The sequence below is a fragment of the Pygoscelis adeliae genome, unplaced genomic scaffold (genome assembly GCF_000699105.1).
Source record: "Pygoscelis adeliae isolate BGI_AS28 unplaced genomic scaffold, ASM69910v1 Scaffold58, whole genome shotgun sequence".
Lineage (NCBI taxonomy): Eukaryota > Metazoa > Chordata > Aves > Sphenisciformes > Spheniscidae > Pygoscelis > Pygoscelis adeliae.
Window position 1 is genome coordinate 950,856 of NW_008825564.1, and position 24,339 is coordinate 975,194.

The 24,339-nt window shown below is 40.7% G+C and overlaps 1 protein-coding gene across 1 annotated transcript in view; it reads left to right on the top strand.

Moving 5' to 3' along the window:
• BMPER (BMP binding endothelial regulator) overlaps positions 1-24,339 on the top strand; it is a 291,188-nt gene that overhangs the window by 216,885 nt on the left and 49,964 nt on the right. Inside the window, exons 14-19 of the mRNA XM_009332417.1 lie at positions 1-30; positions 3,380-3,489; positions 4,125-4,265; positions 6,547-6,651; positions 12,151-12,196; positions 21,187-21,516. Coding sequence (XP_009330692.1) covers positions 1-30; positions 3,380-3,489; positions 4,125-4,265; positions 6,547-6,651; positions 12,151-12,196; positions 21,187-21,516 — 762 coding nt within the window. The remainder of the gene's footprint in view (positions 31-3,379; positions 3,490-4,124; positions 4,266-6,546; positions 6,652-12,150; positions 12,197-21,186; positions 21,517-24,339) is intronic.

Here is a 24,339-nt window from a genome sequence, read left to right on the forward strand (position 1 = left end):
CTGCTGGACAGTGTTGCCCCAAATGCTTAGGTGAGTGGTTTTTTTCTTGGGAATTTTGTAATTAATATGATATGTTTCTGCGTAGCATCTTTTATACTGGTATTTCTCAATACTGGTAAATTCTGGGAGGTGGAAGAGACAGTGTTGCTCAGCGGAGTTTATAATCTACAGGTTTAAACTGGTACTCAGGGTCAATGTGTAGGGTTGTGATGGGTGGTACTAAGCAAGCAGCTGCAGAAGAGCATTTGAGCATAGACCAGTTGGATTGCTTAGAGAGACAAATATAGAGATGTTTCCCACCTTCATTACACATGTTTTACAAAGGAGGTTGAGGCGGGAGGAAATGTTTCATTGGAATTTGCCACAAGAAAAAGTCCTCACCCTCTCATATTTTTATTCAAGTGTGCATTTGCAGTCTTGATTTTGAGGAAATGCAGGTCAGAGGAAACTTCTGGACTGAAATTGCATTCTTAGAAGCTGTTGTCAGAGAGGCCAGGGACCCAGGAGTCTGCCTCATGGTTGCCTTAAGGTGGAATCACAGTTCCAGCCAGGAATATTTTCAATTACGTCTTTCCAACACATTTTAAAGGAGTAAGTCAGAGGCCTCTAAGAAGGGCTAGTTCTTCCAAGTCATGCCAAGGAAGGCAGTGACTTTTGAGAGTCCTTATTTTGCTCTTACCATGTCCACAGATCCCACAGGTTAACGTTCCTCAGCATGTGTCCCTCTATTTCATAAACAAGGAGCACTTACATCCTACCAAGTAAATTAGCTTTAATTTGGTCTATGAGGTTATAACTAGGTTTAGAAAACATTCACTTGATAACTCCCAGTTCTTCAACAGAAACTTTTTGTCATTTTGACCATATCTTTACTACTATGCAAAGTCTGTTTCCAGGGATAGGTTAGGGGTACAGAGAGGTCTGGCCTTGGAGGCAGCAAGCCATAGAGAGTTCCAGCTTCTCATAATACTTAACAGTTTTGACTGCTTGAAACAAACCTGTGTTTATTTATTTATTTATTTGCTTGCTAATTGAGAAGTGCTACAAATAAATATCTGCCTGGAACATTTAACCGCAGTACTAGAGAGTAATACAGTAGAGGAATGAAATGGAGAGGAGAACAGTCCAAATGCAGAGCTTCTATTTTGGCTGAGGACATTTTTCCCTTCCTTCTGTAAACTCCCCTTGTCCTCTCCACCCCATGCTTTTCCCAACTGAACCTTCCCCTCCTTGATCTAGGCATTCAAAACCCAGCTTTATTTTTTGACTGCTTCATAGGGATTTTTCTACAGATTATTTTTTCCCCCTTAGAAATGTCTGTAAATGAGTTCACTAATAATAATGATTTTCATTTTATGTGGTCTTTGCTCTAAAGCATGTCATATACCTGTGAATAGATAATGTCTGTTCACAGGGACGTGTTGAAAGTTTTGGAGCGGAGGTAGAGCCAAGGGATGTGTAGCACACTGCATGGCAGTCAAGAAAGAGAAATGTTTTCAGGGATGCTGAGGCATGGTTTTTAAAGTATCATGTGGAGGACCTCCCTGCAGTTGAATTCCTGATACTCAGCGTATATAGCTTAGAAGAATGCAGTGGACTCTACTGGGACTTGAATTATTAGTTTAACTAGTGGTTATGAGCCAGCAAAGCTGACCATTAAGTCAATATCTTCACCACCACATCTTTTAAAGTGGTAGCTCCTTTGTCAGTGGTTTTTTACCAACTATCTGAACTGGGTTGGCCACCCGGAATTGCGCTGGGTGGTTTGCAAGGCATGGAAAGAGGGTGTGAGAGAGAACTGGACTTTTGTTCACTTGTTGACATAAGTTATGCGGTTGAAGTCCTGGCCCCACATAGAGCAGTAGAAGTGTTGTTACAGGCGGGACTGTAGCTAGGCTTTGCCCATAAGTGGTGCATGGATGTAGAGCAGTTCCTTTTAGGGCTACTGAGCATCCTCAGCTGATTTCGTATGTCAGTCCTGCAAGAGAAATTAAGCATTTTCAGAAAGATGCACATTCAGTAAAAGGAAGGCTCGTTATGCAAGCACAGATTAGTCCAAGGTAACTAATTTGCAAGAGAGAGACGTTCAAATTGTGTCTAATGGAACAATAGCAATTATTTCTTAACTTTTGTTTAATAGTTATTTTAACATTAGCTTTGTAAAAACTCAAGGCTAATCCAGTGGATTTTGCTGTGTGCTTATCCTTTTGTTCTCTTATATCTCAGAGGAAAATGGAACCTTTTTCTTTTAACCTGTTCTACATTTATCAAGAATTATTGAAAAGGAAAGGAATTACAGTGTGCCAAGACCTGGTGATTTGAGAGCTGAAGTATTGGCCTAGTACTTAGTAACTTCTTGTATATATTTATAGTGGCCATTCCCTACCTCGGAATTGGTGCCTATTTAACATCAGACCTCAGAAATTATAAGCTGGGAGACTGGCAGCCACTCGTAAAAGAACTTATCAGTTGGCTGCCACCAAAAGTAAACAGGGGAAGGTATTCGAAACCAGGAAGATAAGATAGTGACTTCATGTGAGTTTTTGTAAAGAGCTCATGTTTATGTATCATAATGGTCCCTTGTTTAAAATAACCTACTAGGAAAGAAGCTGAAGAATAAGAGAAGCTTGCAGAACTGCAAAGTGTGTTGCAACTTGGATCTGAAAGTGCTTGCAGGATTGCAGGACTTCAGGAAGGATTTGATACTGACACTGCCTTCCCTGTATAGTGCTCTAAACCTTGACTCACTCTCATGAAACCCAAATATTTTATGGGTTATGGAAACTAAATATCTTGTGTTGCCCTCATTCTGCTCATAAACAATGCAAATGCCTGTATTTCTTGCAACCTTGTGTGAACATGGTACACCAAACTATCTTAATGAGACCGGACAACACCTATGGGTTTTTTTGCATCAGTGTCACTGAGTTGATTTAGTTTGACTGCTGTGAACCCCTGAGGTAGATATGCTAAAACCAGTTAAGGCTGCTTTATTTGATAAGTTATTGCATTAAGTTAAAGACTGTTTAAACTAGTTTAAGTGTACCTACCCTAGGAGTTTGCAGTGCTTACTTTTTATTCCTTTAGCTGCACTGTGCACTTTATGATGAGAAGGAGAAGAAAGATTTTTCCAATATAAACATGCCATAAATCATATTTATATTCCCTCCCATGGTAGAATTTGTACAGATGAATGTGTGCTAGAAGAACAGTGAACTGTTAAAAGTACGTATGTTTTTTCACACTAAAATGGAAACACATAGCAAATGACACATTGCACATGAATTTGGTCTGGTGACAATAAGCCCTACTATTTTTGTTGACAATATGGCATCTTTTCAACCACATTCTGTTTCTATTACTGTTTATTTATATTCAGGACAGAGGAAAGTGTTTGACCTCCCATTTGGAAGCTGCCTCTTTCACAGCAACGTGTATGATAATGGGTCCTCATTTATTTATGACAACTGCACAATGTGTACGTGCAAGGTAAGTCCACAGTGCTTTGGTATTGTGTGCTGCTGGTTGTCTGACTTAGCAGTAATTTGTAGGGCTGTGGAACTCTAAGCCCTGATAACTGTTCTTCTTTGGCATCTTGTGTGGTCCCCGAGAATCTGATCTGAAGAGCACTTGCAGTTGTGCTAGGAAAGTTTAAAAAGTTACTGACTGCCTCAGCTGAGACATGATGCCTGACTCTGTGTGATGCAAAATGAAGTTACTCAGATTATGTGATCCTCTTTAAGTTTGCATTACAGTGGAAGAGGATTTTCTACATGGTGAATTAACACGTCTGCTGAAGGGCAGTGGTTTTTTTTAGTTCCTCTAACATGACTGTGAGCACTTGCACTTTTGCACCTAGGCACAGAAAAGGAAAGTGTCACCAAATCAGTAAGATTTTGCAGGCCCACAAAAGTACAAGCTGGACTTCAGCTTCACAGACCATGAAAGATTCCCCTAATCCAGTAAATAATTTTTATTTTCTCTGAGCTTACCGATTCAAAGCAGTTGGGCTGTAGCTTGGGTGGATGCAATGACTGAGCAAGCAGAAATGTCATGGTAAGGACACACAGGAGCACAAACATCTTGGTGATGATTTCATGATTTCCTTTTGTTCTTTTACCTAGGATTCAACAGTGATATGTAAGAAGAGGTGCTTACTTCCTGGTGAATGCGATAAAAACAAAGACCACTGCTGCAAGGAGTGTGTCTCATATATCTCTCCTGAGGAAGTGAAAGTGTGCAAGTTTGGCAATAAGATCTTCCAGGTAAAGTTCCAGGTGTGGCTCAAGAATAGATGCCATTGTAACAGCTGAAACAGCATGAGTTTACTGTAAATTGTGGCTTGTTTTTTAGCAGAATCCTCACCATCCTGGTTGATGATGGAACAACTCAGAGGCAAAGCTTTGCAAAATTTGCCGTCTACTATTTTTTCTGAGTTTGTGTAAATTCTGCTGATACACAGCAGTTAAAGATTAGTTCCTCCTTGATGTGACGTCTCCCTCTCCGCGAAGATTCAAGCCGCTGTTTCATGACAAGTATAATGCATATTTAGTAAGAGATAGTAATGCTCTGCTTTCCCAAACAAACACTGATATTCATGGAGAAGATACTCTGAGTGGTATGTAGGCTTTATCTGCTGAGCCAAAGAGTCTCTTCCATAGCTGAGCCAACAGGAGCTGTGCGAAGTTCGTCTTGACTGAAAGTTACTCATCTTGATTTACCGCATTTCACATCTCTGCAAAGGACAGCACCCCTGACATCTTACATTGGGATAGCCATGTAATAACTGTTACCTACTGCACTCTCACCCAATGTTTTCAAATCACAAGGGATTCCCTGCAGAACACTTCTGCTATTGCTGAGACCCTGTTTGTTTTTCCAAGTGGTGCGGCTTTTTTCACACTGTGTCAGAAAAAGATTCTGTCACCTCACGGGCCATCTGTGAATTAAGAGACCCTTGAATCAGATCAAATGTTAAATCCTTTGTGAATAGTTGGTTTGCTCAGCCAGAATTGCTTCCCATTTATTCCATCTTTTGTGTACATAGCTGAAGTGTTTATTCTGGAAATTACATGTGAACCTACTGTACGCTGAGACTATACTCCATCTGATTGGCACTTTCACACTGGTGCTATTGTGCTTCAGGAACAAATGCTTGCTTCTTAGGCACCCAACTAAAATATTCTGCTTCTTGTGAAGATTTTATTATATTATATGTAATTATATATAAGTATTATATGGAGTATCACTACATTTCGAGACAGTACACCCATTTCTGGCCTCATGTGCAGAAAGGTAAATCCAGCATTGCTCTGTTGAAGTTAATGGTCTAACACAGGTAGAATGGGCACAGTGAACGTGTTTTTGCACTCCTGTGCAAAAACAGCTGAGAGACAAAAAATCAGGGTAGCTGCATGCAGTCAGCTGTGATATATTCTGGTACCTTAGCAGATGCTTGGAGAGAGGTCATTAGAGGCCCACAAGAACATGTGCTGCATCAGGAACACCAGGCAATTGTAACATGGCCTGGAAACAATAGATAGGGGAGAGGCAGCCTTTAACCAAGCATGCTGCACTGAATAATTTAGGCTCCTTGGCATTTCAGATTTAGTCTGTTTTTCTCTCTGGTCAGAACATCATGTTGAGGTGGGCACATAATTGTTCACAGCTGTCTGGTTGGACTGCCTGTTCCTGTCAGGTCTATCCTCACCCTTCCTTCACAGCAGCCCTGTAAACAGAAAAGACGCACATTTTGGCTCTAAGTGGGCTAGCACAAGACTGTAAGTGGGTGAGACAGAATGTTTTAGGAACCACACTTGGCAAATGCAACACTATGTAAAAAGGAGCCAGGGCAGTTCCACAAGCAATCCTTCCCAAGTAAGTGGGGACAAGACCATGAAGCATATTTTGCTCTGCACCTAATACTTTAAGAGCCATACATAGACTGTCTTACCTGCTTTGCATTTGAGAAGTTCAGCACTGTATCTCTTCTAAACATTTTCAGATGTTTAGCTGATCAAGTATCTGTGAAAGTGCTGTAAGTAATCTAAATTAGAATTCATTATTCGACCATTCCTGCCCTAAGTCAAAATGATGCTGCATCTGGGAATAAATTCACTGTATGCTGACATCTTAATCAAATACTTTCACGTGCAACAACTTAAAGACGTCACTCAACCCAATGAATCAGGTTTTTCTAATTATGTGAGCTTAAATGAAAATTTGTGGTAGGTGTGATCACATCTCAGACACATACTGGAGAGAAAACAATGCAAATAATCAGGACACTGGTGAAAAATGCAAATGTGATTTGTTAGCCTTGGCAAAATGAATTTCTGACCTAGAGGGCCAAAGGGAAGAAAACCCTGCTGAATTTGATCTTTGTCTTTAATCCGACTGGACATGGACAGACACCTCAAAATAATTTAGACTAAACAATGACACAATGCCAACAGGGAAAGTCATCCTTTCTTGTGCAATGATACATTGCTGAAATAGCTTCCTGTTGCCACCCCAGCTGATACTATATCATGTTGCCTCTTGCAGGATGGAGAGATGTGGTCCTCTGTGAACTGCACCATCTGTGCTTGTGTGAAAGGCAAGACAGAGTGTCGCAAGAAACAGTGCATTCCAGTCAGCAGCTGTCCTCATGTGAGTTTTTTAAAAGAACAGAACTTTCTTCTCTTTTTTCCTCCACCATTATCTTCAGTGTTTCTTGGAAGTGTGTGCAGGGCAGTGGGGCATGCAGATTGGAAAGAAGGGATCCTCTGGCGTGTTAATTTAGGCTGGCGTTCCCCAAGTGTGCTACTGCTACCCTGAATATGGGCTTCCCGCCTCTGTCCTTGTTCTGAAGACTTTGTGCTCCTTTTCTCTTTCTCCCTTTAACTTTCTCTGTCCCAAGTATCAGCACTGGAACATCTTTCACATATATTTAATAGCTTTATAGAGTGGTGAGATGGCTATGTTAATATTTCAAGAGCATGCATATTGTTAAGGCAAGCCACAGGAGGTTGTTGTACTTGCATTTCTCAGTGCATATGAGGCTTAATACTTGCTTGAAAATGTGAATTAGACAAAACAAAGCAAATTATTTCAATCAAGCCATGCCGCTTTCTCTAAGGTTGCAGCCTGAGTATTTTTTTATTTGAAAGTCTGAGGCGAAGGCAGAGTGGTGTAATTGTAACTTCACTTAGTTGCTTCAAAAATTAGCATTACTTGAAACCTCAAGCTAAAGTCAGCCTTTGTTTCCTGGATTTCTGTCACTAACAAATTATTTTGTTTTAATGGTTCAAGCTTTCAGAAGAGGGAGCTCTAAATAGCACCTCATGTAGGGGCAGATCTTTGAACAGAACTGCAGAAGAGAGAGCCAAGTCGTTAGCATTACACCTTCTCAGTGTTTCCTTCTCCATCCTGGAAGCCAGTGGAGAAAATATGAGTCACAGACACCTAGGTATAAAATTTTAAATTACAAACTCTAGTTTGTAAAATTTTATATGTGTGAACTTTTGACAGCCAGAAGTGGTGGTAGAATACAGAGCCTGTACCTTGGCGCTCCCTGTTCTGCTGTGCCAGTGGGCTGCAAGTGCGATGCTTGCATCCTTAGAAGAGGGGACATCCTTTTCCTGTCACTCTGGCTCTCACTGCGAGGGCAGTTCTCCTGTTAATGGGCCTCACGTGAGATGTTGCATACATCTTAGGAAGTGTGAACAAATGGAGCTGCTCTTCTGGGAACCTGATGTGGCTCATGGCAATCAGGTTTGTTCAGGCCATTCACAGTATAAGCAGGAGGTGAGAGCTTGGACCCTTCAGGTCTCTTCAAATTCTTTGTTGGCCGAGAACCTGGCACACACTGCATCTCATTTATATTTTCCCTGTGCTGATGCATTTCAAACGTTTAAGATGCTTCTGAGATCAAATAACTGATTTGGCTTAATATGGATCTTAAGTGAAATACACCACTTCAACAGTACCGATATATAAATTTGAGCATTGAGATGATCAGTTGAAGTGGCTTCTAAAATGAAAATAGTGGTGGGTAAAAATTCACCATCCGCAGTCCTGTGGCAGCATAAATGACTGAGTGACAAATTCGTTTAGCACTGCTACATGATCTACTCCAAGGTTAATGTGAAGTCCTAAACTGCCCTGGACCTCCGAGTTGAGTCCTCAGACAAGGTCCAGTTCCTTAGGACTGAAAAGACCAGCTCTGTTACCCTGCAGCACCGTTCCCTCCAGTATCTAACCAGTCAGCCTGCTCCATGCCTTAAATTGGAGTCTACAGCAAGTTGCACGCAAACCCACCCTCCTCCACAGGTACTCACTACATTTCTGCTCTTCAAGGCTAAATTGGAAGGACAAGTAGGAGAAAGAATGTAAACTCTAGAGTGAGATTTATTTTCCTATTCCAAGTGGGTACCAAGTCATTTTAAAGCAAATAATGTATGCTAATGGATTTAAATCTTTTACTTTTCATGTGTGCTCCACTCTCTTTGATGAGATATTCTGTCACAAATCTATAAACATTAATTAAACACACCACATTATTCAAGATAAAGATATATTAGTGATTCTGATACTGAAAGTCTGGATATCATGCATAGAGTTATGCTGCTGTCTCTGCAAACCGTAGGGGTGTGAACTCCATTTCTTTTCTCTCTTCACAATATTTCTGGCTGTAAGCAGTCTCTACTGACTGTTGAAGACTGCTGTGGAATAAAATGCTGTTTAGTGTCCCTTAGGGTGTCAGGCCACATAAAATTATCTCATTAAAACTGTTAAGATACACACAACTGAGTGTGAGAGGATTGAAGATTCACAAAGAACTTACAGTATTATTCCTTGACTTTAATGCTTTACCATGCAGCCTTAATGCTCTTTGCATGATGTTGTGGGGTTTTTTGGTGATGGAATATTATTTAATTTATCCACATAGATTTTGGACAATTATTTCTTGAAAGAATGGGTTTCAAAGTGGTAATTCCGCAGAACTTTCCAATACCGTGCAACCATTTGTATTATTCAATGTGTTGGTGACAAGCTGACATATTTTTGAAGACTGTTTCTGCCATTTTTTTCATTTTCTTCATAGGGTTAGGCACGTTTTTCTGTTTCTTTTATTCTTTTCTTTTTGGAGCATTTAATCCTGTATCAGTAATTACAGGAAATGTCTTTCTTAGATTCTTTTCATCTGCAGGGGAGGCAATACATCTCGCAAATGCAATCCCTCCTGTCATATTTATAGTAAAATCAGTCCTCCTTGGGCTTCTAGTGAGCCTTGTGGCTTGTGGTTTCTGTTTCTTACTTTCTGACCGCTGACTCCACATAGATATTCCCTCTCTCAGTTACCTGGAGTGTCAGCCTGCAAGGTGTGGTACACGCTGGCCCCCATCCAGCAAAACACTTAAGCATGTGCCTGCTGAAATTAGTAGGTCCTCCATGTCTGCTTGAACTTAAACACATGCTTAAATACTTTATAGAAAGGGAGTAATCTCAACGCTTGGCAAGACTGAGTTTCAGAGATCCTTTAGACCTTTTCTTACCTAATTTGCTATTCACTTGCCCTAGCCCTGCTCCAGTCTCTTTCTTGCCTTGTGCCATCTCCTTTCCGACTGCCCATCCTTATCATTTTCCATCTCGCCTCCTCTCCTTATGCCTTTGCATTCCCCACTAACAATGTAAGCCTGTGGTAATGGTCAGTGGTCATGGACATGTCTCTTTTTGTACTGCTAGAGGACAGCCTGGTGAATTTTACAGCATATACAGCCTTTTCTGAGCTCCAAGGCTGTGCAAAAGTTAATAAAATTAAATTCATGGCATGTGAAGACATTTGCAGAGTTCGATTCTGTGGGTAAATTTTGAACCCGTGAACTTCAAGTGAGTTGAAAATTTATTCAGAACACGTTCTCCCATGTCTAGCACAGACTGCATTTAATGTTATACACATCTGTTATTATTACAAACAAAAAGTTGCTGTTTTTACTCTAGTGCCAAATGAGGCACAAAAAAACAACAGCTGTTGCTATTGCACAACCAAACAACCCCCTTCCCCCTGCAATTACTCTTGCCTTAAAAAAATAGAAAATAAAAACCTCAGACATGAAATTGAAAACCTCATAAAAAAGAAGAAAAATCCCAGAAAATAAATAGACTCAAATGTGGTCTGCTTATAAATATTCATAGGGAAAAATGGGATCACATCACTTAGCCCACTCCTAAGGGAACCCTCAATGCTAACGAACTCTTGCAGCACATGTTAGCAATAATGGGTTTCCTTATTCTACAAGACAAAAACAGGATCTCGGGCCAACATGGTGGCTCAAGTAACCAGCCTCAGCAGGCTGCCTTGGAGATTCCAATTTCACTTGAATTCTTGCCACTTCCAGCTCGGCTGATGATTTCAACTCTTTTATTGAAATGGAGAGGTAAGGCTATGCAGTGCAGTGTGTGGCATTCGGCTGCACGTCTTCCATTCACACCAATAAGCATTGCCCAGCTCCCTATTTCTGTGCAGTTTGAATGGTTCCTCCTTTAAGGGATTTTGTCCTAGCAGGTGCTTGGTAGGTCTCCCTGTTGCAGCCTGGTCCTCAGCTATTCTCTTTGCTCTGGGGCCTGGTGGTCACACAAACATCTAAGCATTGCCCACACTGCCAGTGAAACTCTGATCCAGCCCTTTTCTCAAGTCCAGATGTGCCTCAGGTCTGTTCATGTCCAGTTGCACATTCAAAGACAAGCTTGCACTGAACTTTTATGCCCTGCGGATGATGAGCCCAAGCGCTCTCATCACCAAGCTCTCATTCATGCCATCTGGGTACATCAAGCACGAGCAGGGTGGAGCATGCTCCACTTCAGTCTGCCAGCAGATACTTAGAGTTCATTTCTCCCCATGCACATTGTCAAAGTTTGGCAGCGCTATAGGCAGAAAGCAAGGCAGACAGCAATAGGGCTTGCTGCCTGTGCCCACTTCCCTGCTCTCTGCATAGACCCGCCGCCTATTTCTTGTCTGTTTTCATGAGCTTTTCTGCACTGTTGAGTATGTTGAGTGGGCAGAATAGCACAGCTCCATTTGCTCACTCTAGCTGGCCTCTCCTTGCTCACCTCCTTGGTGGGGAACAGAAGCAGTGGTCCCACAAAGGGGACTTTCTCTGTGTTCAACTACTGTTGGAGCAAAGGGTCAGTGCTGGGGAGCAGCGCAGCTCCATATGCCTCTTCCTTCCCTGTATGAGAATGCTGGTGAGCTCCAATATCACCGTAAGTTCTGTTATAACCCACGCCAGTTTTTACTTGGAAAAACACATCATTTAGTCTGAAATTTTCCAGGCTTATACTCTAGCTTGACAGTTAGCTTTAGGGAATTCACGTAAAATCAGATAGAACATCTTTTAATTCAATGAAGACTGAAAAAGAGCATGAATGTATGTACACAGAGGCAGGCCTCCTGCTTCTAGCCAGCCTTGTATAAGACATAGCCATAAATAAAATTGACCTGGGCAGAGTGGTAAATAAAGGCTTGAACCGTTTGTCCATATTACTATGACTAGACCAAATTGTTTGCTTTTAGATGTTGCACATCCTTGGATGCATGCCCATTTACTTCACTGGGGAGATTGGTCCATGACTGGTAATATGATTTGATGAGATACACCACAAGATTTAGCCATGAAAGAAATCTGGCCAAACTAGATCTCTACCAGTGCCTCCTTCCTTCCTTCATTTTTGTAGGAAAAGTGAATGATTTGGGGGGGAATGTGGGGGTGGGGCAGATTGCCTCTGTGTGGCAACTAAAAGGGTGTGCATAGGAAATGTATCGTATGTATTTTGGGAGGTGGGGGAAAAGGTAACAATCTTGTTAACCCAATGACTAGTCTGCTTTAGATATCCGTGAATACGAGAGTCCAAAACTCTCTCACACTCTCTCTGAAGAGAAAAGTGGTAACAGAGAACCCTTTTAGTATTTCATTTCTTATAAGACTGCCAGGAAGCTCTTTGAATAGTTCTGTCTGTTTTTAGCACCTGATATTTGAAGCTGTAACCAGGGCATTGAGTTCAAACACAACTTGAACTATTTTCAAAGGCTTATCCAGCCTTACAACATAACACAGTCATTGCTCCAAAACCTCTTTCATTAAATCAGCCTATCTTTCTCCCAATTAGGGTAAAATCCTGAACAGAAAAGGATGCTGTCCTATTTGCACTGAAAGTAAGTTCTTTCTTCACATTCTTTGAATTCTTTTTTATTCTTTCAGAGAAAATAAATATAGTAGAAGTATGTTTGCTTTTCTGCCTTCTTTTTAGAGGTGGCTAAAGGGCAGGAGATTATTGCTGGCCACAGATTTTGCCTCCTATGAATCTGTAAATTTAAAATGTCTGGGTATTTTATTTTTATTTTATTTTATTTTTTCTAAATGACACTATTTTTGTCAAATCTGAGGTGCTGCTTTTTGAAGGATATAGCTGGCCTGTGAAATTTGTAGGTAATAAAATAAGCAAATGAATAGAATTGTTACTTTTAGGACTGGGTACCTTTTATATTTGTAAATAACAAATATAAAGTATTTTAAATATACAAATAACAGCAGAGCTATGTGTATATATAATCCAACACCTTTGCAGATGATTTGTGAGAGTTAAAAAAAGGTGTGCAGAAATCTGAGACACAGTCTGGGGCAGCAGTGGAAAGTACAATAGAAAGCTATCCTTCTGTCTGTATGATGTTTAGCTCAACCATCACCTTTTTATCCCTTTACTCTTCACTTCAGGAATAATCATTTTATGATATCACTTGTGTTCTCTCCTAGTCAGCAAAGCACTTACATGAATACTTATCTTTAAGCTTGTCCTATTTAAGTCAACAGGGAAACCTGTCTTCACTGAAGTTAACAGGATACAATTACGTATTTCCTTCAGGACATGTTTAAGTATTTTACCAAATAGGGACAGACTGCTAAAATGGGGTTTTATGATTTATAGGAAGGCTTCTGAAAAAAGTAACAGGTTTTTAAGGAGAGTGTTTCCTACTCTTTTGTCTAAAATCAAATTGGTTTTGGTGATCAACTCAATTCTGCATGCTCTTGAATTACACAAATTCCATATGCTAAATACCTGTTTTTCCACTCTGTGGCTCAATTATTTTGAAACATGTAATTTGTGATAAAATAAATCTAGTTTGCAAGTCTTCAGTATCAAAATGAAATTAAATATAAGTGGCAACCTCAGAAACACTTGAAATAATACTGAGCAGATGGAGAAATGAAAGAGGATTCAACTGACCAGCAGTTGATTTCATGTTAGCTTAGTTTCAAGGGTGAAGAAATTTGCATAGACCTCTGCTCAAACATGACATATTATTACTGTCATGAATTTATCAATCTCTATTTTGCCTCTGTTCTTATGTTTCAGTCTCATTTAACCTTTCTCGTGTTCTTTTGTAACATGAAAGGGGAGGAAAATAACAGGGCCAGCCATTCCCTCAAAGCACTGGAGACCCTCTACTGTAAGGGGTTAAAAAAAGGGGGGTTAAAAAGAAGACAGTACAGTGACTCCTTCAGAAATGCTGCCAGAGAATGATGACTTGTGATAATTGTTTCATGGGAGAAGGAGGCAAAAAATAGATTTCTTCAAAGTAAAAATAACTCATCTAGGAACCAGGTTACCTAAAAAGTCAGAACTTCTTGATGATATAATGGTCACGACTGTAAGACATGTGAAATTAAGGGCAGACCATTGTTGCTTGTCCTTCTGCCGTGCAGCTCTGTAAAGAGCCTGGCTCCATCTTCCGAGTAACCTCCTTCTAGGTACTGGCAGACAGCTCTTAGGTCTCCCGGAAGCTTTCAGGATAAACAACCTTATTCCCTTAGCCTCTTCTTATGGGTCCTGTCTGCATTGCACTGGCTGTACGTGAGGCCGGGAGGCTCATTGCAGTGTCCCGCAGTGGCATGCTCCTCTGTTGCACGTGAAACAGAGGGGTCCTTTTTCTGGGGAGGTGTCTCACTATGGACCCGTTTAGTATTTGGAGGAGAGATGATGCTGAGCTGATGCTAAGCTTTTATGATTAAAGGCTGTTCCCAGCTTTTATCAGGTAATGTAATCAAAGAGCTTAAATACCCACTATTATACTGGTAGCCATTAGTGTTTTAACAGTTGCCATTTACAAGGAACTAATTCCACCTTTGCGCCAGAAGTGCTGTCAATCTCATCACGACATAAGACAGGCAAAAGGCAAAATCATAAGGATTTCGGTGATGATCACTATCTCAGATAGTAATTAGAAACTTTGCTAATTCATCCAATTTCTGATGAGATAAGATGTAAATGCACAGCCCTTTCCCTCACCCACCCACTCATGTTGATTCTCTCTCCACATATTAACACACCAGACATTTCTGGCGGTCCAGCAGATATTAATTTTCCAATGTAAAAACAACATAGGAGGTACAAGAACATACTGTACACAGGAGAGCTTTGAGTACAGTTTAAATGCAGCCAATTTCTATGAAGTGGGTCAAAAACAGTCACGTTGTTAAAGGATACACTTTAAACTGAAAAAAAAAAAAAAAATCAAAGGATAATTTTTCAAAGCAGTTTGTTGCAGAGAGAAAAAGTACCTCGTCTCCTAAAGGGCTGGAGAGTCTCTTTTGTCTACTGTTGCCGAAGTTAACTATGGTTAGTTTTGGCATGTTGCTGTTTAAGCTCCATGGCTGGTGTACAGTTATCACTAATTAAACACAGTGGTCATACCAGTGGAAAATTCAACAGTTTAGTTTATCCTGCTGTAAAAATGTAATGAAATGTACTCTTTTGGGCTTGATTTAGAAAAATCACCACTGACGTCAATTCCATAAATTAGTAATCCTATGTTAGACCAAGGTCATTTTCATATTAAAAAAAGAAAACACTAAACCTGAGTTCAAATAACATTAACAGACTGCTCTCAACTCCAGACAAAGATGGGAGTTTGCAGTGGAGGTTAAATCTTTGTTCTTGACAAAGAAGAATTGATAGCCCTTGCTGAAATTGCAGCATGCAGTATGAAAGCTTCCTACTGCAACCATGTAGATGTATTTTAATCGTGATCAATAATCCTAACACAGTCTTACCTAAGTCATTGTGAGGCTTTATGGATGAAGTTTTTTCAAAGTGGACTGCAGTCATCTAGGTCTAGCAGTACACATGATTAATTTTGCTGTAAAGGCCTCTTTTAGGGCAGAAAATTTCATTCATCACAAATCATTCTGCAGCTTTTTTTAATTGACAAAATGACCAGCGGAGCTGAACCAAACTCAAGGGAATTTGGACCCAGCCTTAGGAGTAAAAGGTTGGTACTTTCACCTGGTCCTGCATCCTTTTTATTTGTTTTTATAGAAATATTGAATAAATAGATGACTCTTCAAAGAAAAAAAAAAGGTAGGTATCTGTGAGAGCAGGGAGTGGGACTAAAGGACCACATAGGCCCCTGCTGGTCCTGCTTCTTGTGTTATTTCCTTGCCATGGAGAAACACATCAACAAAAAGACTGCAATTGTTTATTCATGCTGGAATGCTGTTCGTGATTTACCTCCTCAGCTGTTTCAGCCGTGATGGTCTACTGTATAAATATGTATTTGGACAAATTGGAATAGCTATTTTATTTATGAAATAGACCATAAAGACTCCTGTGGAGTTTTTGACACCACACCTTGTAATGTGTATTATATCAAGCTGCACTATGCAGCATTTATGAGGAAAGTACTCTATGGCTATGCATTTTTTAAAGAAAAGCTAATGAAATTCTATTATGCGTGTTCTGTAGCTAGTTCTCAAAAGTTAATAATGTGTTCTGTTTGATTTAGGGCTTAATTCAGCATATGGGCTAATTGCATTCAAAGTTTCATTTTATTTTTAAAAAGCTGAGATATTTTTGAATTATAGATGTGCAACCAGAACACCTTTAACTGGTAAACTTGTATTTTTTCCTCCCTCTCCTTACTTAGAAAGTGTCCAAACCAATTTTAGTTATAATTTAAAGTATATTTTTCTTGGCCACTCTTAACTAGCGACAAGCCCAGAAGAGTGTGACCAGACATCTGGACATCTTGGACTTCAATTGACTGCTCTGATCTCTTGAAAAAATAAAAAAAGCTATTCCATGAGCACCAGAGCTAACAGAGCCTGGTTTCCTATGGATTTGTGTCCCATTTCCTTTATATCCCAACAAATAATAAACCCAGCTAGAGACAATATATCCTGTGGCTGCTCTGGAGCTACAAGTGCACTAATTGCCCAGCCAATATGCTCATGCTCTCTGGCTGGTCAGGATGTGTGTGCTGAATGTCTGTCTGGCCTCCACCAAGCAATATATATGTCTCACCTTTCTAGAAAGGCTAAATACTGTCTGGGGGGGTGGGGCATTGGATGGAAGGCAGAAAGGTACTTTTTGGCAACCAGTTATTTCAGTAAGTGGTTCTTACCTTTACTCAGCATACTAATTACTAGAAATGAGTTGTCTTTCAGACTTTTATCCCTCCATATTGGCCCAAACAGGTCGTGATTTCATAAACTTTTTTCTTTCCTTATGAGAGTACATTAAAACTCGGGGAATGCTAAAATGTTCTTTTCCTTGCTGTTGCTTTTTCAGCTTCCTTTTTTGTACAGATAAATGCGTTTTCAAAAATGGCGCTCCTTGCTCACAGTTACCTTCCCCATGACCTTTTCTAATGAATTGGGTGCATGATTTTAAATGCAAGGAAAGCATGCTAAGAGTTCTATAGTATTCACTTTAGCACCTAAATACTATTATTATTAGTTTGCAAGTAAGCTGTAGAGCCTTAGATGGGAGCTGAGCAAACTGCATGAATCACACATGTAGTTTAAGATTGTCAAATGTAAAAGCGTGAAGTCCATATTTAGTTGCTTAAAAAACAAATGTGAAAACTGCCGAGCTTCCAGAAGCTTTTATGAAGGCTAGAAGTTTTGAATACTGATTTGGGAGCCTAAATGTAGGATTTCCAAAAGAGGTTTAGAGGTGTTTGCAGCCAGCTTCCAATAATGTTTAATCAGAGTTGAGTGCCTAAGGCGCTTTGAAAATCACAGCCTCCTGAACATAGCTTTGGGGCCCTCCTTTGAAAAATCTGTGTTTTTCAGGGACAGAGAGGGAATGGGTATATTTGCCTTCATGTGCATGTGTAGATGAGCAAAAGACGACATCAAAGATCATGAATGCCAGGTTCAAAATAAGCAAGAGGCAGTGGTTCTTCATGCACTTTGCCCAAGGATGTTGTGGATGTTAAAAACATTTTTGGGTTCAAGGGGAGACTGGACAAATTCACATAAAAGTAGTCTGTCAAATGTTACTAAATAAAGAGAAACCATGTCTAGCTCAGAAAGTCCCTAAGCTGAGAATTGTTGGAGGCTGGTGGAATCTTAGGGGGAAGTATCGTAGGTAATTGCCCTTTTCTAACTCTACCCTAGACAGCTGATAGGCACAAGGAGTATCTGCAATAAGCTGTGAACAATTTACTGTGGGGAAAAAAGGGAAGGATCTTCACCCATGACCCTATGCCTTGTTAGCACAAGCTAGCAAAATTCATACTCTAGTGTTGGGGAACGTAGCTTTGGTGATGGAGCAACACCTCTCCATCCATTATGTCCCAACAGAGGAGCAAGTCACACGTGATCCTAACTAGAGAACCAGTGCTTCCAATAGATTTCAAAAACAGCCAAGCAGAAAGACTGGTTTGTTTCAGAAGGGGAAAAAAAGAAGGGGAAAAAAAAAAAAAGCAGCAAACCATAAAACATGATGTGATTGAAACTCTCCCAAAAGGAAATAAACAACAGCCCAAAACTTAAAAATGGCAGGAACTCTTTTTCATGCTGCCTGTCTTTTGCAGTCTTGTTACACCCGGTATTTAAGGTTTATTTCTAGGCCAACCAGTTCTTCTTACTGGCAGTGTCTGAGTTATCGCACACACTCTTGCAGGGTGTGGATTTTTTTTTTTTTTAAACCCACAATTTTAGCAAACCTTTCAAGAATGTTTTACACAGTGATATGAGAGAATCAATTATTCAGGCTGTTTTTAGGTAGATTTTCCCTCCCCCATTTCCTTGGTTATTAAAGAAAACAGTGACATTTGGATCAGACATTCAGCTATCCAGTCCAAAATACATTCTTTTTTATTTGAACTGCACTGCGTCAAGTTGACATATGACGTGACACGATGTAACATAACATAAAACAACATTACTCTGCATAACACATTAGAAATTAAAAATAAATATTTCCTTTGGATCCCATTGGTACTATCAATTTTACTTGCACATCTCTAAATTATGTTTGTTCCCCTCATGTCTTGCCTCTTAGCCACTTGCTTAGGTGAAGAACCAGCCTCCCCCTCCCGATATGTTAGTTAATAACATGTATAACATGTCCACATTCTTGGCCTGTAGAAATGCAGACAAAAACCAGTTCTCTCCTCTGAAATCTTCACTGATGTTTGGGCTGATTTTTTTGTTGATAGTTTCCTTGTTTTCATAAAAGTTGTCGTTATGTTTAAAGAAAAATTAAAGCCTGAAAAAATGAAATAGAATCTGAGCAGGTAATAAAATGATCTTAATATTCATCATGCAGATAATTATACGAGTTACATAAGGAAATCAGAAACATGTTAGTATGATTTAGTAATGGTAAAGTCAGATGGTCTCCATATAAAATCTACATTTTTTTTTTCCCATTGGTAAAAATTACGTTGGTGATTAGAAACTATATGGTTCCTGCCAATTTATGGAGAATCAATTAATCTTTTTATGGACTTTGGAAAACAGTTATTGATATCCTCATTGGTATCAATAAGGAAAATGAGACTCGCAGAAGTGCACGGTTTTAAAAGCACTCTCTTAGATAAGTGTCTTGGTTTTCAGGCTCTGCTTGAAGTCCATCAGGCCTGATTTCCAGAGGTGTTGATCAAATGTGGTTCATTTTGACTTCTAATGGAGCTGTCAACATGATGTCCTTGAGAAATCGAAACTTTTGTTCTACTGGCTTAGCTAAAGAAGCGTGCATGTGGCAAGTTAGCTGTAAAGTACAGATCTCCCAGGTACCAGCTCTGTGATGGCACTGCACCATGTGGTGAGGGAGACTGAGGTTAGACTTTAGGAAGACCTTACTCGCAGTAAGGACAGCCGAGCACTGCAACAGGTTGCTGGAGGCGGCTGTAGAGTTGCTGTTACTACTGCTCTTTAAGAGCAGGTTAGATAAACATCTGTCAGGAATAACATAGGTACAGGTGATTCTGCATTACAGCTGGAGAAGGAAAAGGTAATGACTCCTGGAGTCCCTTCAGCCCTGTTTTCTGTGTCTCCATGTAGGTGTCCTTGGACACTCTTTAACTACAGCTAGAAAAACACCAGAAATATTATAGCTGCTTTAGCATAGCACTCTGCCTGGGCTGAAAAACCCTGCTGAGAACGGTGTATTGTGTAGCCAGAGCTGCACTGCACTCCACTGAAGGAATTCCCTGCCTCTTCCCCATAACATCCATGTCTCCTTTTTTGTAGGTTTGAATTTGCCTTTTTTTAGCTGCCTTTTCAAGCACACCATTGTTAGTTGGATAATTTTTTTTTCACTGAATAAATTGTATTTCTTGTTACTCTCCCCTCCTTTGTTGGGTTTTGGTTTTTTGGGGTTTTTTTGTTGGTGTTTTTTTTTTTTATTGATGCTGTTCACAGCGCTCTGATTACTGAGTCAAATTTTGTTACTGCACCAAGCCCTGCCCCTAAAACAGGCATCATCTTTCAAAAGCAGCCTCAGCCCATGGGTATCCAGCTGGCAATAGCAGTGTGCATTTCTTTGCCTTGAGACTCCTTCTTCCAGGAACAGCAGCAATGAGATGTGGTTAGGACCCGTTGTTACACCAGAAGGCTGCAATGCAAATAAATTTGCTGCTCTCTTTGATTGCGAGGCAATTCAATCAATTGCTGGGTAACTGCAGGGTAACTCAGCATCACTGACATGAGCGTGGAAACGTTCTGCCTTTTGAGCTGCAGCCTGTCCAACCGGCATATGGCTGCAAACATCAGTAAGAAATCCCCCTCCATTTGTAATGATGCAAATGATTGGTAGAGATACCATGCCCTTAAATAGTCATTGCATCACATTAGTCATGTACTACAGACTTTTAGTTGGTAGCATGATAACAATAACTACTACAAGTCAGTTGTGTATAAACAACATATATGATAGCTTGTAACACTGAATAAAGATGCTGGTTCTACAGATAATTTTGGGAAAAAAACTTAAATATACCTAGTTTATAAATGTACAATATTTATAAGTGTGTCTATGTAAAATATGGACAGAACCTGCTAAAGTAGTTTGATGGCTTTTCATTTCAGGGGATCACCCCTGCCTAACTGGGGACATTAAAATTAGCCTCAAAAATATACATGTGATGTTTTGAATTCTGCTTCTGTTAGTGGATTAGGCTTTGCTCCCACAACACAACTTAAGGGTGGGAGCTCATCCCAGGTGAATTTAACTGTCTGAGAGGAATGCCTGTAGTTTTAGATATTTGTTTGCGCTCCTAGAGCTGGCAGCAGAGAGACAGGCCCCTCCAGAGAGTAATTCCCACGTATTAAAAGAGATGTCTAACACTGGTGAGATGAAAGACTTTCTAGTCATGTCTGTTTTGCTCTGTCAGCGAGAGGGAGACTGGATGAATTGCTTAGACTAGGCATTTCATGTTTGGAAAGCTGAAGCTAGGTATGAAGGCTCCCATCACACATCTCCAGAGACATGTGGGCTCTGCAAGCCCAGGGCTCTGCCTGCTCTGATATCATGAGTGGGGCTTGTATTTCCTGGAAATGAAATAATTCGAAAAAAATCACAGGCATTGTAACAACCTAAAGTGTTCAGGTGGTACTTTATGTTTAAGAGACAAACATATAGTTTGGAAGATGTGTCTTTGGTTCCTAGCTACAGGCTAGCCTTCCTATGCTGCCCCAAGGATCAATTGGTCTTTGCTTTCTTTGGGAAAGACTTCTACTAAAGCCATGAGGCTTCTGTTTTTCAAAAATATATATTTCTGGTGGGCATCAGCCAAATCTGCCCTGTAGGGCAGATAGATTAGGTGAGAGCGGTGTCTTCTAAGTTCTTATCAAGTGCTTTTTTCAAACTTTGATTGATCCTGATATGGCGCTTTTGTTTCTCACTCACCTGCAGAGCCTGGAGTTTGCACTGTATTTGGAGACCCTCACTACAACACTTTTGATGGACGGACATTTAACTTTCAGGGAACATGTCAGTACGTTTTGACGAAAGACTGCTCCTCCTCTGCCTCGCCCTTTCAGGTGCTGGTAAAAAACGATGCCCGTCGGACCCGTTCTTTCTCCTGGACAAAGTCAGTGGATCTTGTGTTGGGCAGAAGCACTATCAGCCTCCAGCAGCACCTCACAGTGAAGTGGAATGGGACGCGCATCTCACTACCTTGCGAGACACCGCAATTTCAGATCGATTTGGATGGTTATTTGCTGAAAGTGACAACCAAAGCAGGTAGGGCGTGTGTGTGTCTTCTCCTTGAAGAACTTCTCACGTGCAACATGAACAGCGTCAGTAAAAAAGCATGATAACGGTAATGTAGTTATAACTCTTCAGAGATCTGAGGAACCCAAAGTGCTTTCAAAATCCCTGCAGCCCACAAGCAGACAGAGTTCCCAGCTATGAGTTTGAAGTCTTTGCAGAACATTTGCTAAGCTATGTTTCATTCTGCAGCTGACAGTTAACTGCCTGCATAGACGAATATGCCATGATTTTCCTTCCAGTAACTTGAGTGGCTTATGCCACCAAAGGTCATCATTTGATAGATAAGAACAGAGAGGAGATCAGTTCTTAAACATAACATTCAGTTTTTTTCCCAGCTGCAGCGACATACCTTACAGTCTAAGTCAGCAATTATATAAAATCATAGTTACTAATCGCTGGAATGAGTTTAAGTTGTCAAATTACGGTAACATTTCACTGGGGCTACCCAGCAAAATGGAGGTCCTGGTGTGAAAACCAAGGCCTAATTTGCTGTTCAGTGCCATCTTGTTGGGCTTGCTTTATGCTCGAGTAAGAGTTTGTCTGCGAGGAACAGAGAGTCCTCAGCACCAGAAGCAAAAGGAAATCAGAAACTTCAGAGAATCTGTTTATTTGTAGAAACAGGGAAGGGAGATAGCAGACTCTCAGGTCTTTTGAGTCCTAGAAAATACATGAATTGTCAAAATGCTAAACCGGAGGACTTACATGTGTTTTGATAAACTGTTCTGAAACTATAGTGTCCTTGCACAGATAAATACTATGGGGGAAGTTTAACACTTCCTCATTAGTATGTGTTAGGTACTGCTGTAGTCCTGAGAGATTTCACTTACACAGTGAAGTACTGTTTCAGTGAGAATACTATTTACTGTTGATTCAATTAAATGCCATGTGAAAGCAGTGAAACCAATCTTTCTTATGGAGTGATATGGTCACAGGCATGACACATAGTCATACTCATTATCTAGCATGATTTTTTTTCAAGGGGGACACTAGCACCCACTGTTGAGCTGAGAATTTAGACACCTGTTCATATAGCCCCTGGAAATGTAAGTCTGCATAATGTGGATCCCAGCTCTGGGCTCATTCCTCAAAGTGGCAATGCAGATTTTTGTGGCTGTCTGTAAAATGTACACAAGTTGACCATTATTCACAACTTCTAATTAAAAGCATCTTAAGGGTTTCTCTTTGCAGCCAGCTGAACGCTATGAATTCTGGTGATGTGGATTTCATTAGCCAACCACAGGCTAAGGAAAGGTTTTCAATCGAAGATGAATGACAGCTAATCCTGCTGCTATTCTATTTGTCTCTGGTGCAAGCCTAATAAATGACTACACACATCCTTGTCCGTGTGTTGGCAGAGGGAGTGCAAACATGGCATATGACAACATACCAAACAGTGTGTAATCACTGCAAATTATAGCCTAAATAATTCCTCCCCTTAACGGAGCAGGATCAGGTTTCTCTCACTGAACCCAGCACGATGGGCCGAGTCCTCCTTTCCTCAGCACGTAAGGCCTGGAAAGCAGCAGAACGGCATGGCTCCATTTTGCTGGGAGAGGACAAGCAGCAGAGAGGCTGTAGAGAGGAGGAATGTGCTGAGTAGAACTGGTTTAAAGACAAACCTTTTGTTCCACAGGAAATTCCGAGTGCCGGGGGAAAAAAATTGGGGAATTTTCTCTGTTTCAGAATGAAACATGGATTTTTTAAAAAAATATATACTTTCCCAGTGTAGTGTGAAAAAAGAGGGGGAGGGAGGAAGTACTGAAAAATAAGCAAACCCACTGCACTAAAAGCAAAATTCAAAGTAAGATTGGGCTGGGAAGTGCAGGGTCCGGTGCTTACAGCTCAGCCAGCATTCCCTGGCTTTTGGTTTTGCTTTTGGAGAGCTGGGAGCTGAGCCCTGGGTAAAACAGGGGAGCCCAAAGCTTCAGGAAGCCTTGTGGTCCCTGGCTACAGGGCAATCTGCATGGCAGGGCTGTCCTGGAGTTGCATACCCTGAGAGTCCAGGCTTCCAGGCAGCCCACCAGGCGAGCTGGCAGGAAACCAGCTTGGAACCTTGCCTGTGCTGTGTTGGAAGTTCATTGAACCTGATATATCTCCCGGAAGCATTTCAGTTCTGATGAATTGGCATTTTCCAGTGAAAACCTGTTTTGTTGCTAAGTTCCTCACCAGCTGTAGCCCTGGATGCCATGCAGCCGCAATTCTGGCACCCTGCATTTGCAGGTACTTCGTCGTGGGTGTGGTTGGGATGGTGTTGAGTCCGTGTCTAAAATTTGTGTGTTAAAAAGGCGAGACAGCAGGGGGTCACAGGGCTGGTGTTACTTATCTGTCCCTCTAATACAGGAGCATTTTTTGTTGTTGTTGTTTCTGTGCTGATCTTTTGCATGAAGCCGCTTTGCTGAGGCTTTCTGTACCACTTTGGCACTAAATCCTTAGGGAAGAGTGGTCTGCCAGTTCTTGAGGATGCCTTTACCATGAAAAATCATGCAGAGCAATTGATGAGAGTTCCCAGCGTGGGGAACTCAGTGTGTGATGTGCATAAATCCAGAAGGATTTTTTTTAAATGCAGTAGAGCACATGGTGTGCCAAGTTAAGAAATCAAGTAACAAGTTGGTTAAGCATCCTTCAAAGAAAGGGGAAAATTGGAAAACCCTAAAAAGTAACTCTGAGAATATTCTCTTTCTGTACATCCCCAGATGGGACAGATGCTGCATCCTTTGGCTTCACATCTCTTGGATTCTGATCCTTGTCCAAGTGAATGGGAAACTCATCCATTTGGGGGGGTTGGGGGGGAGG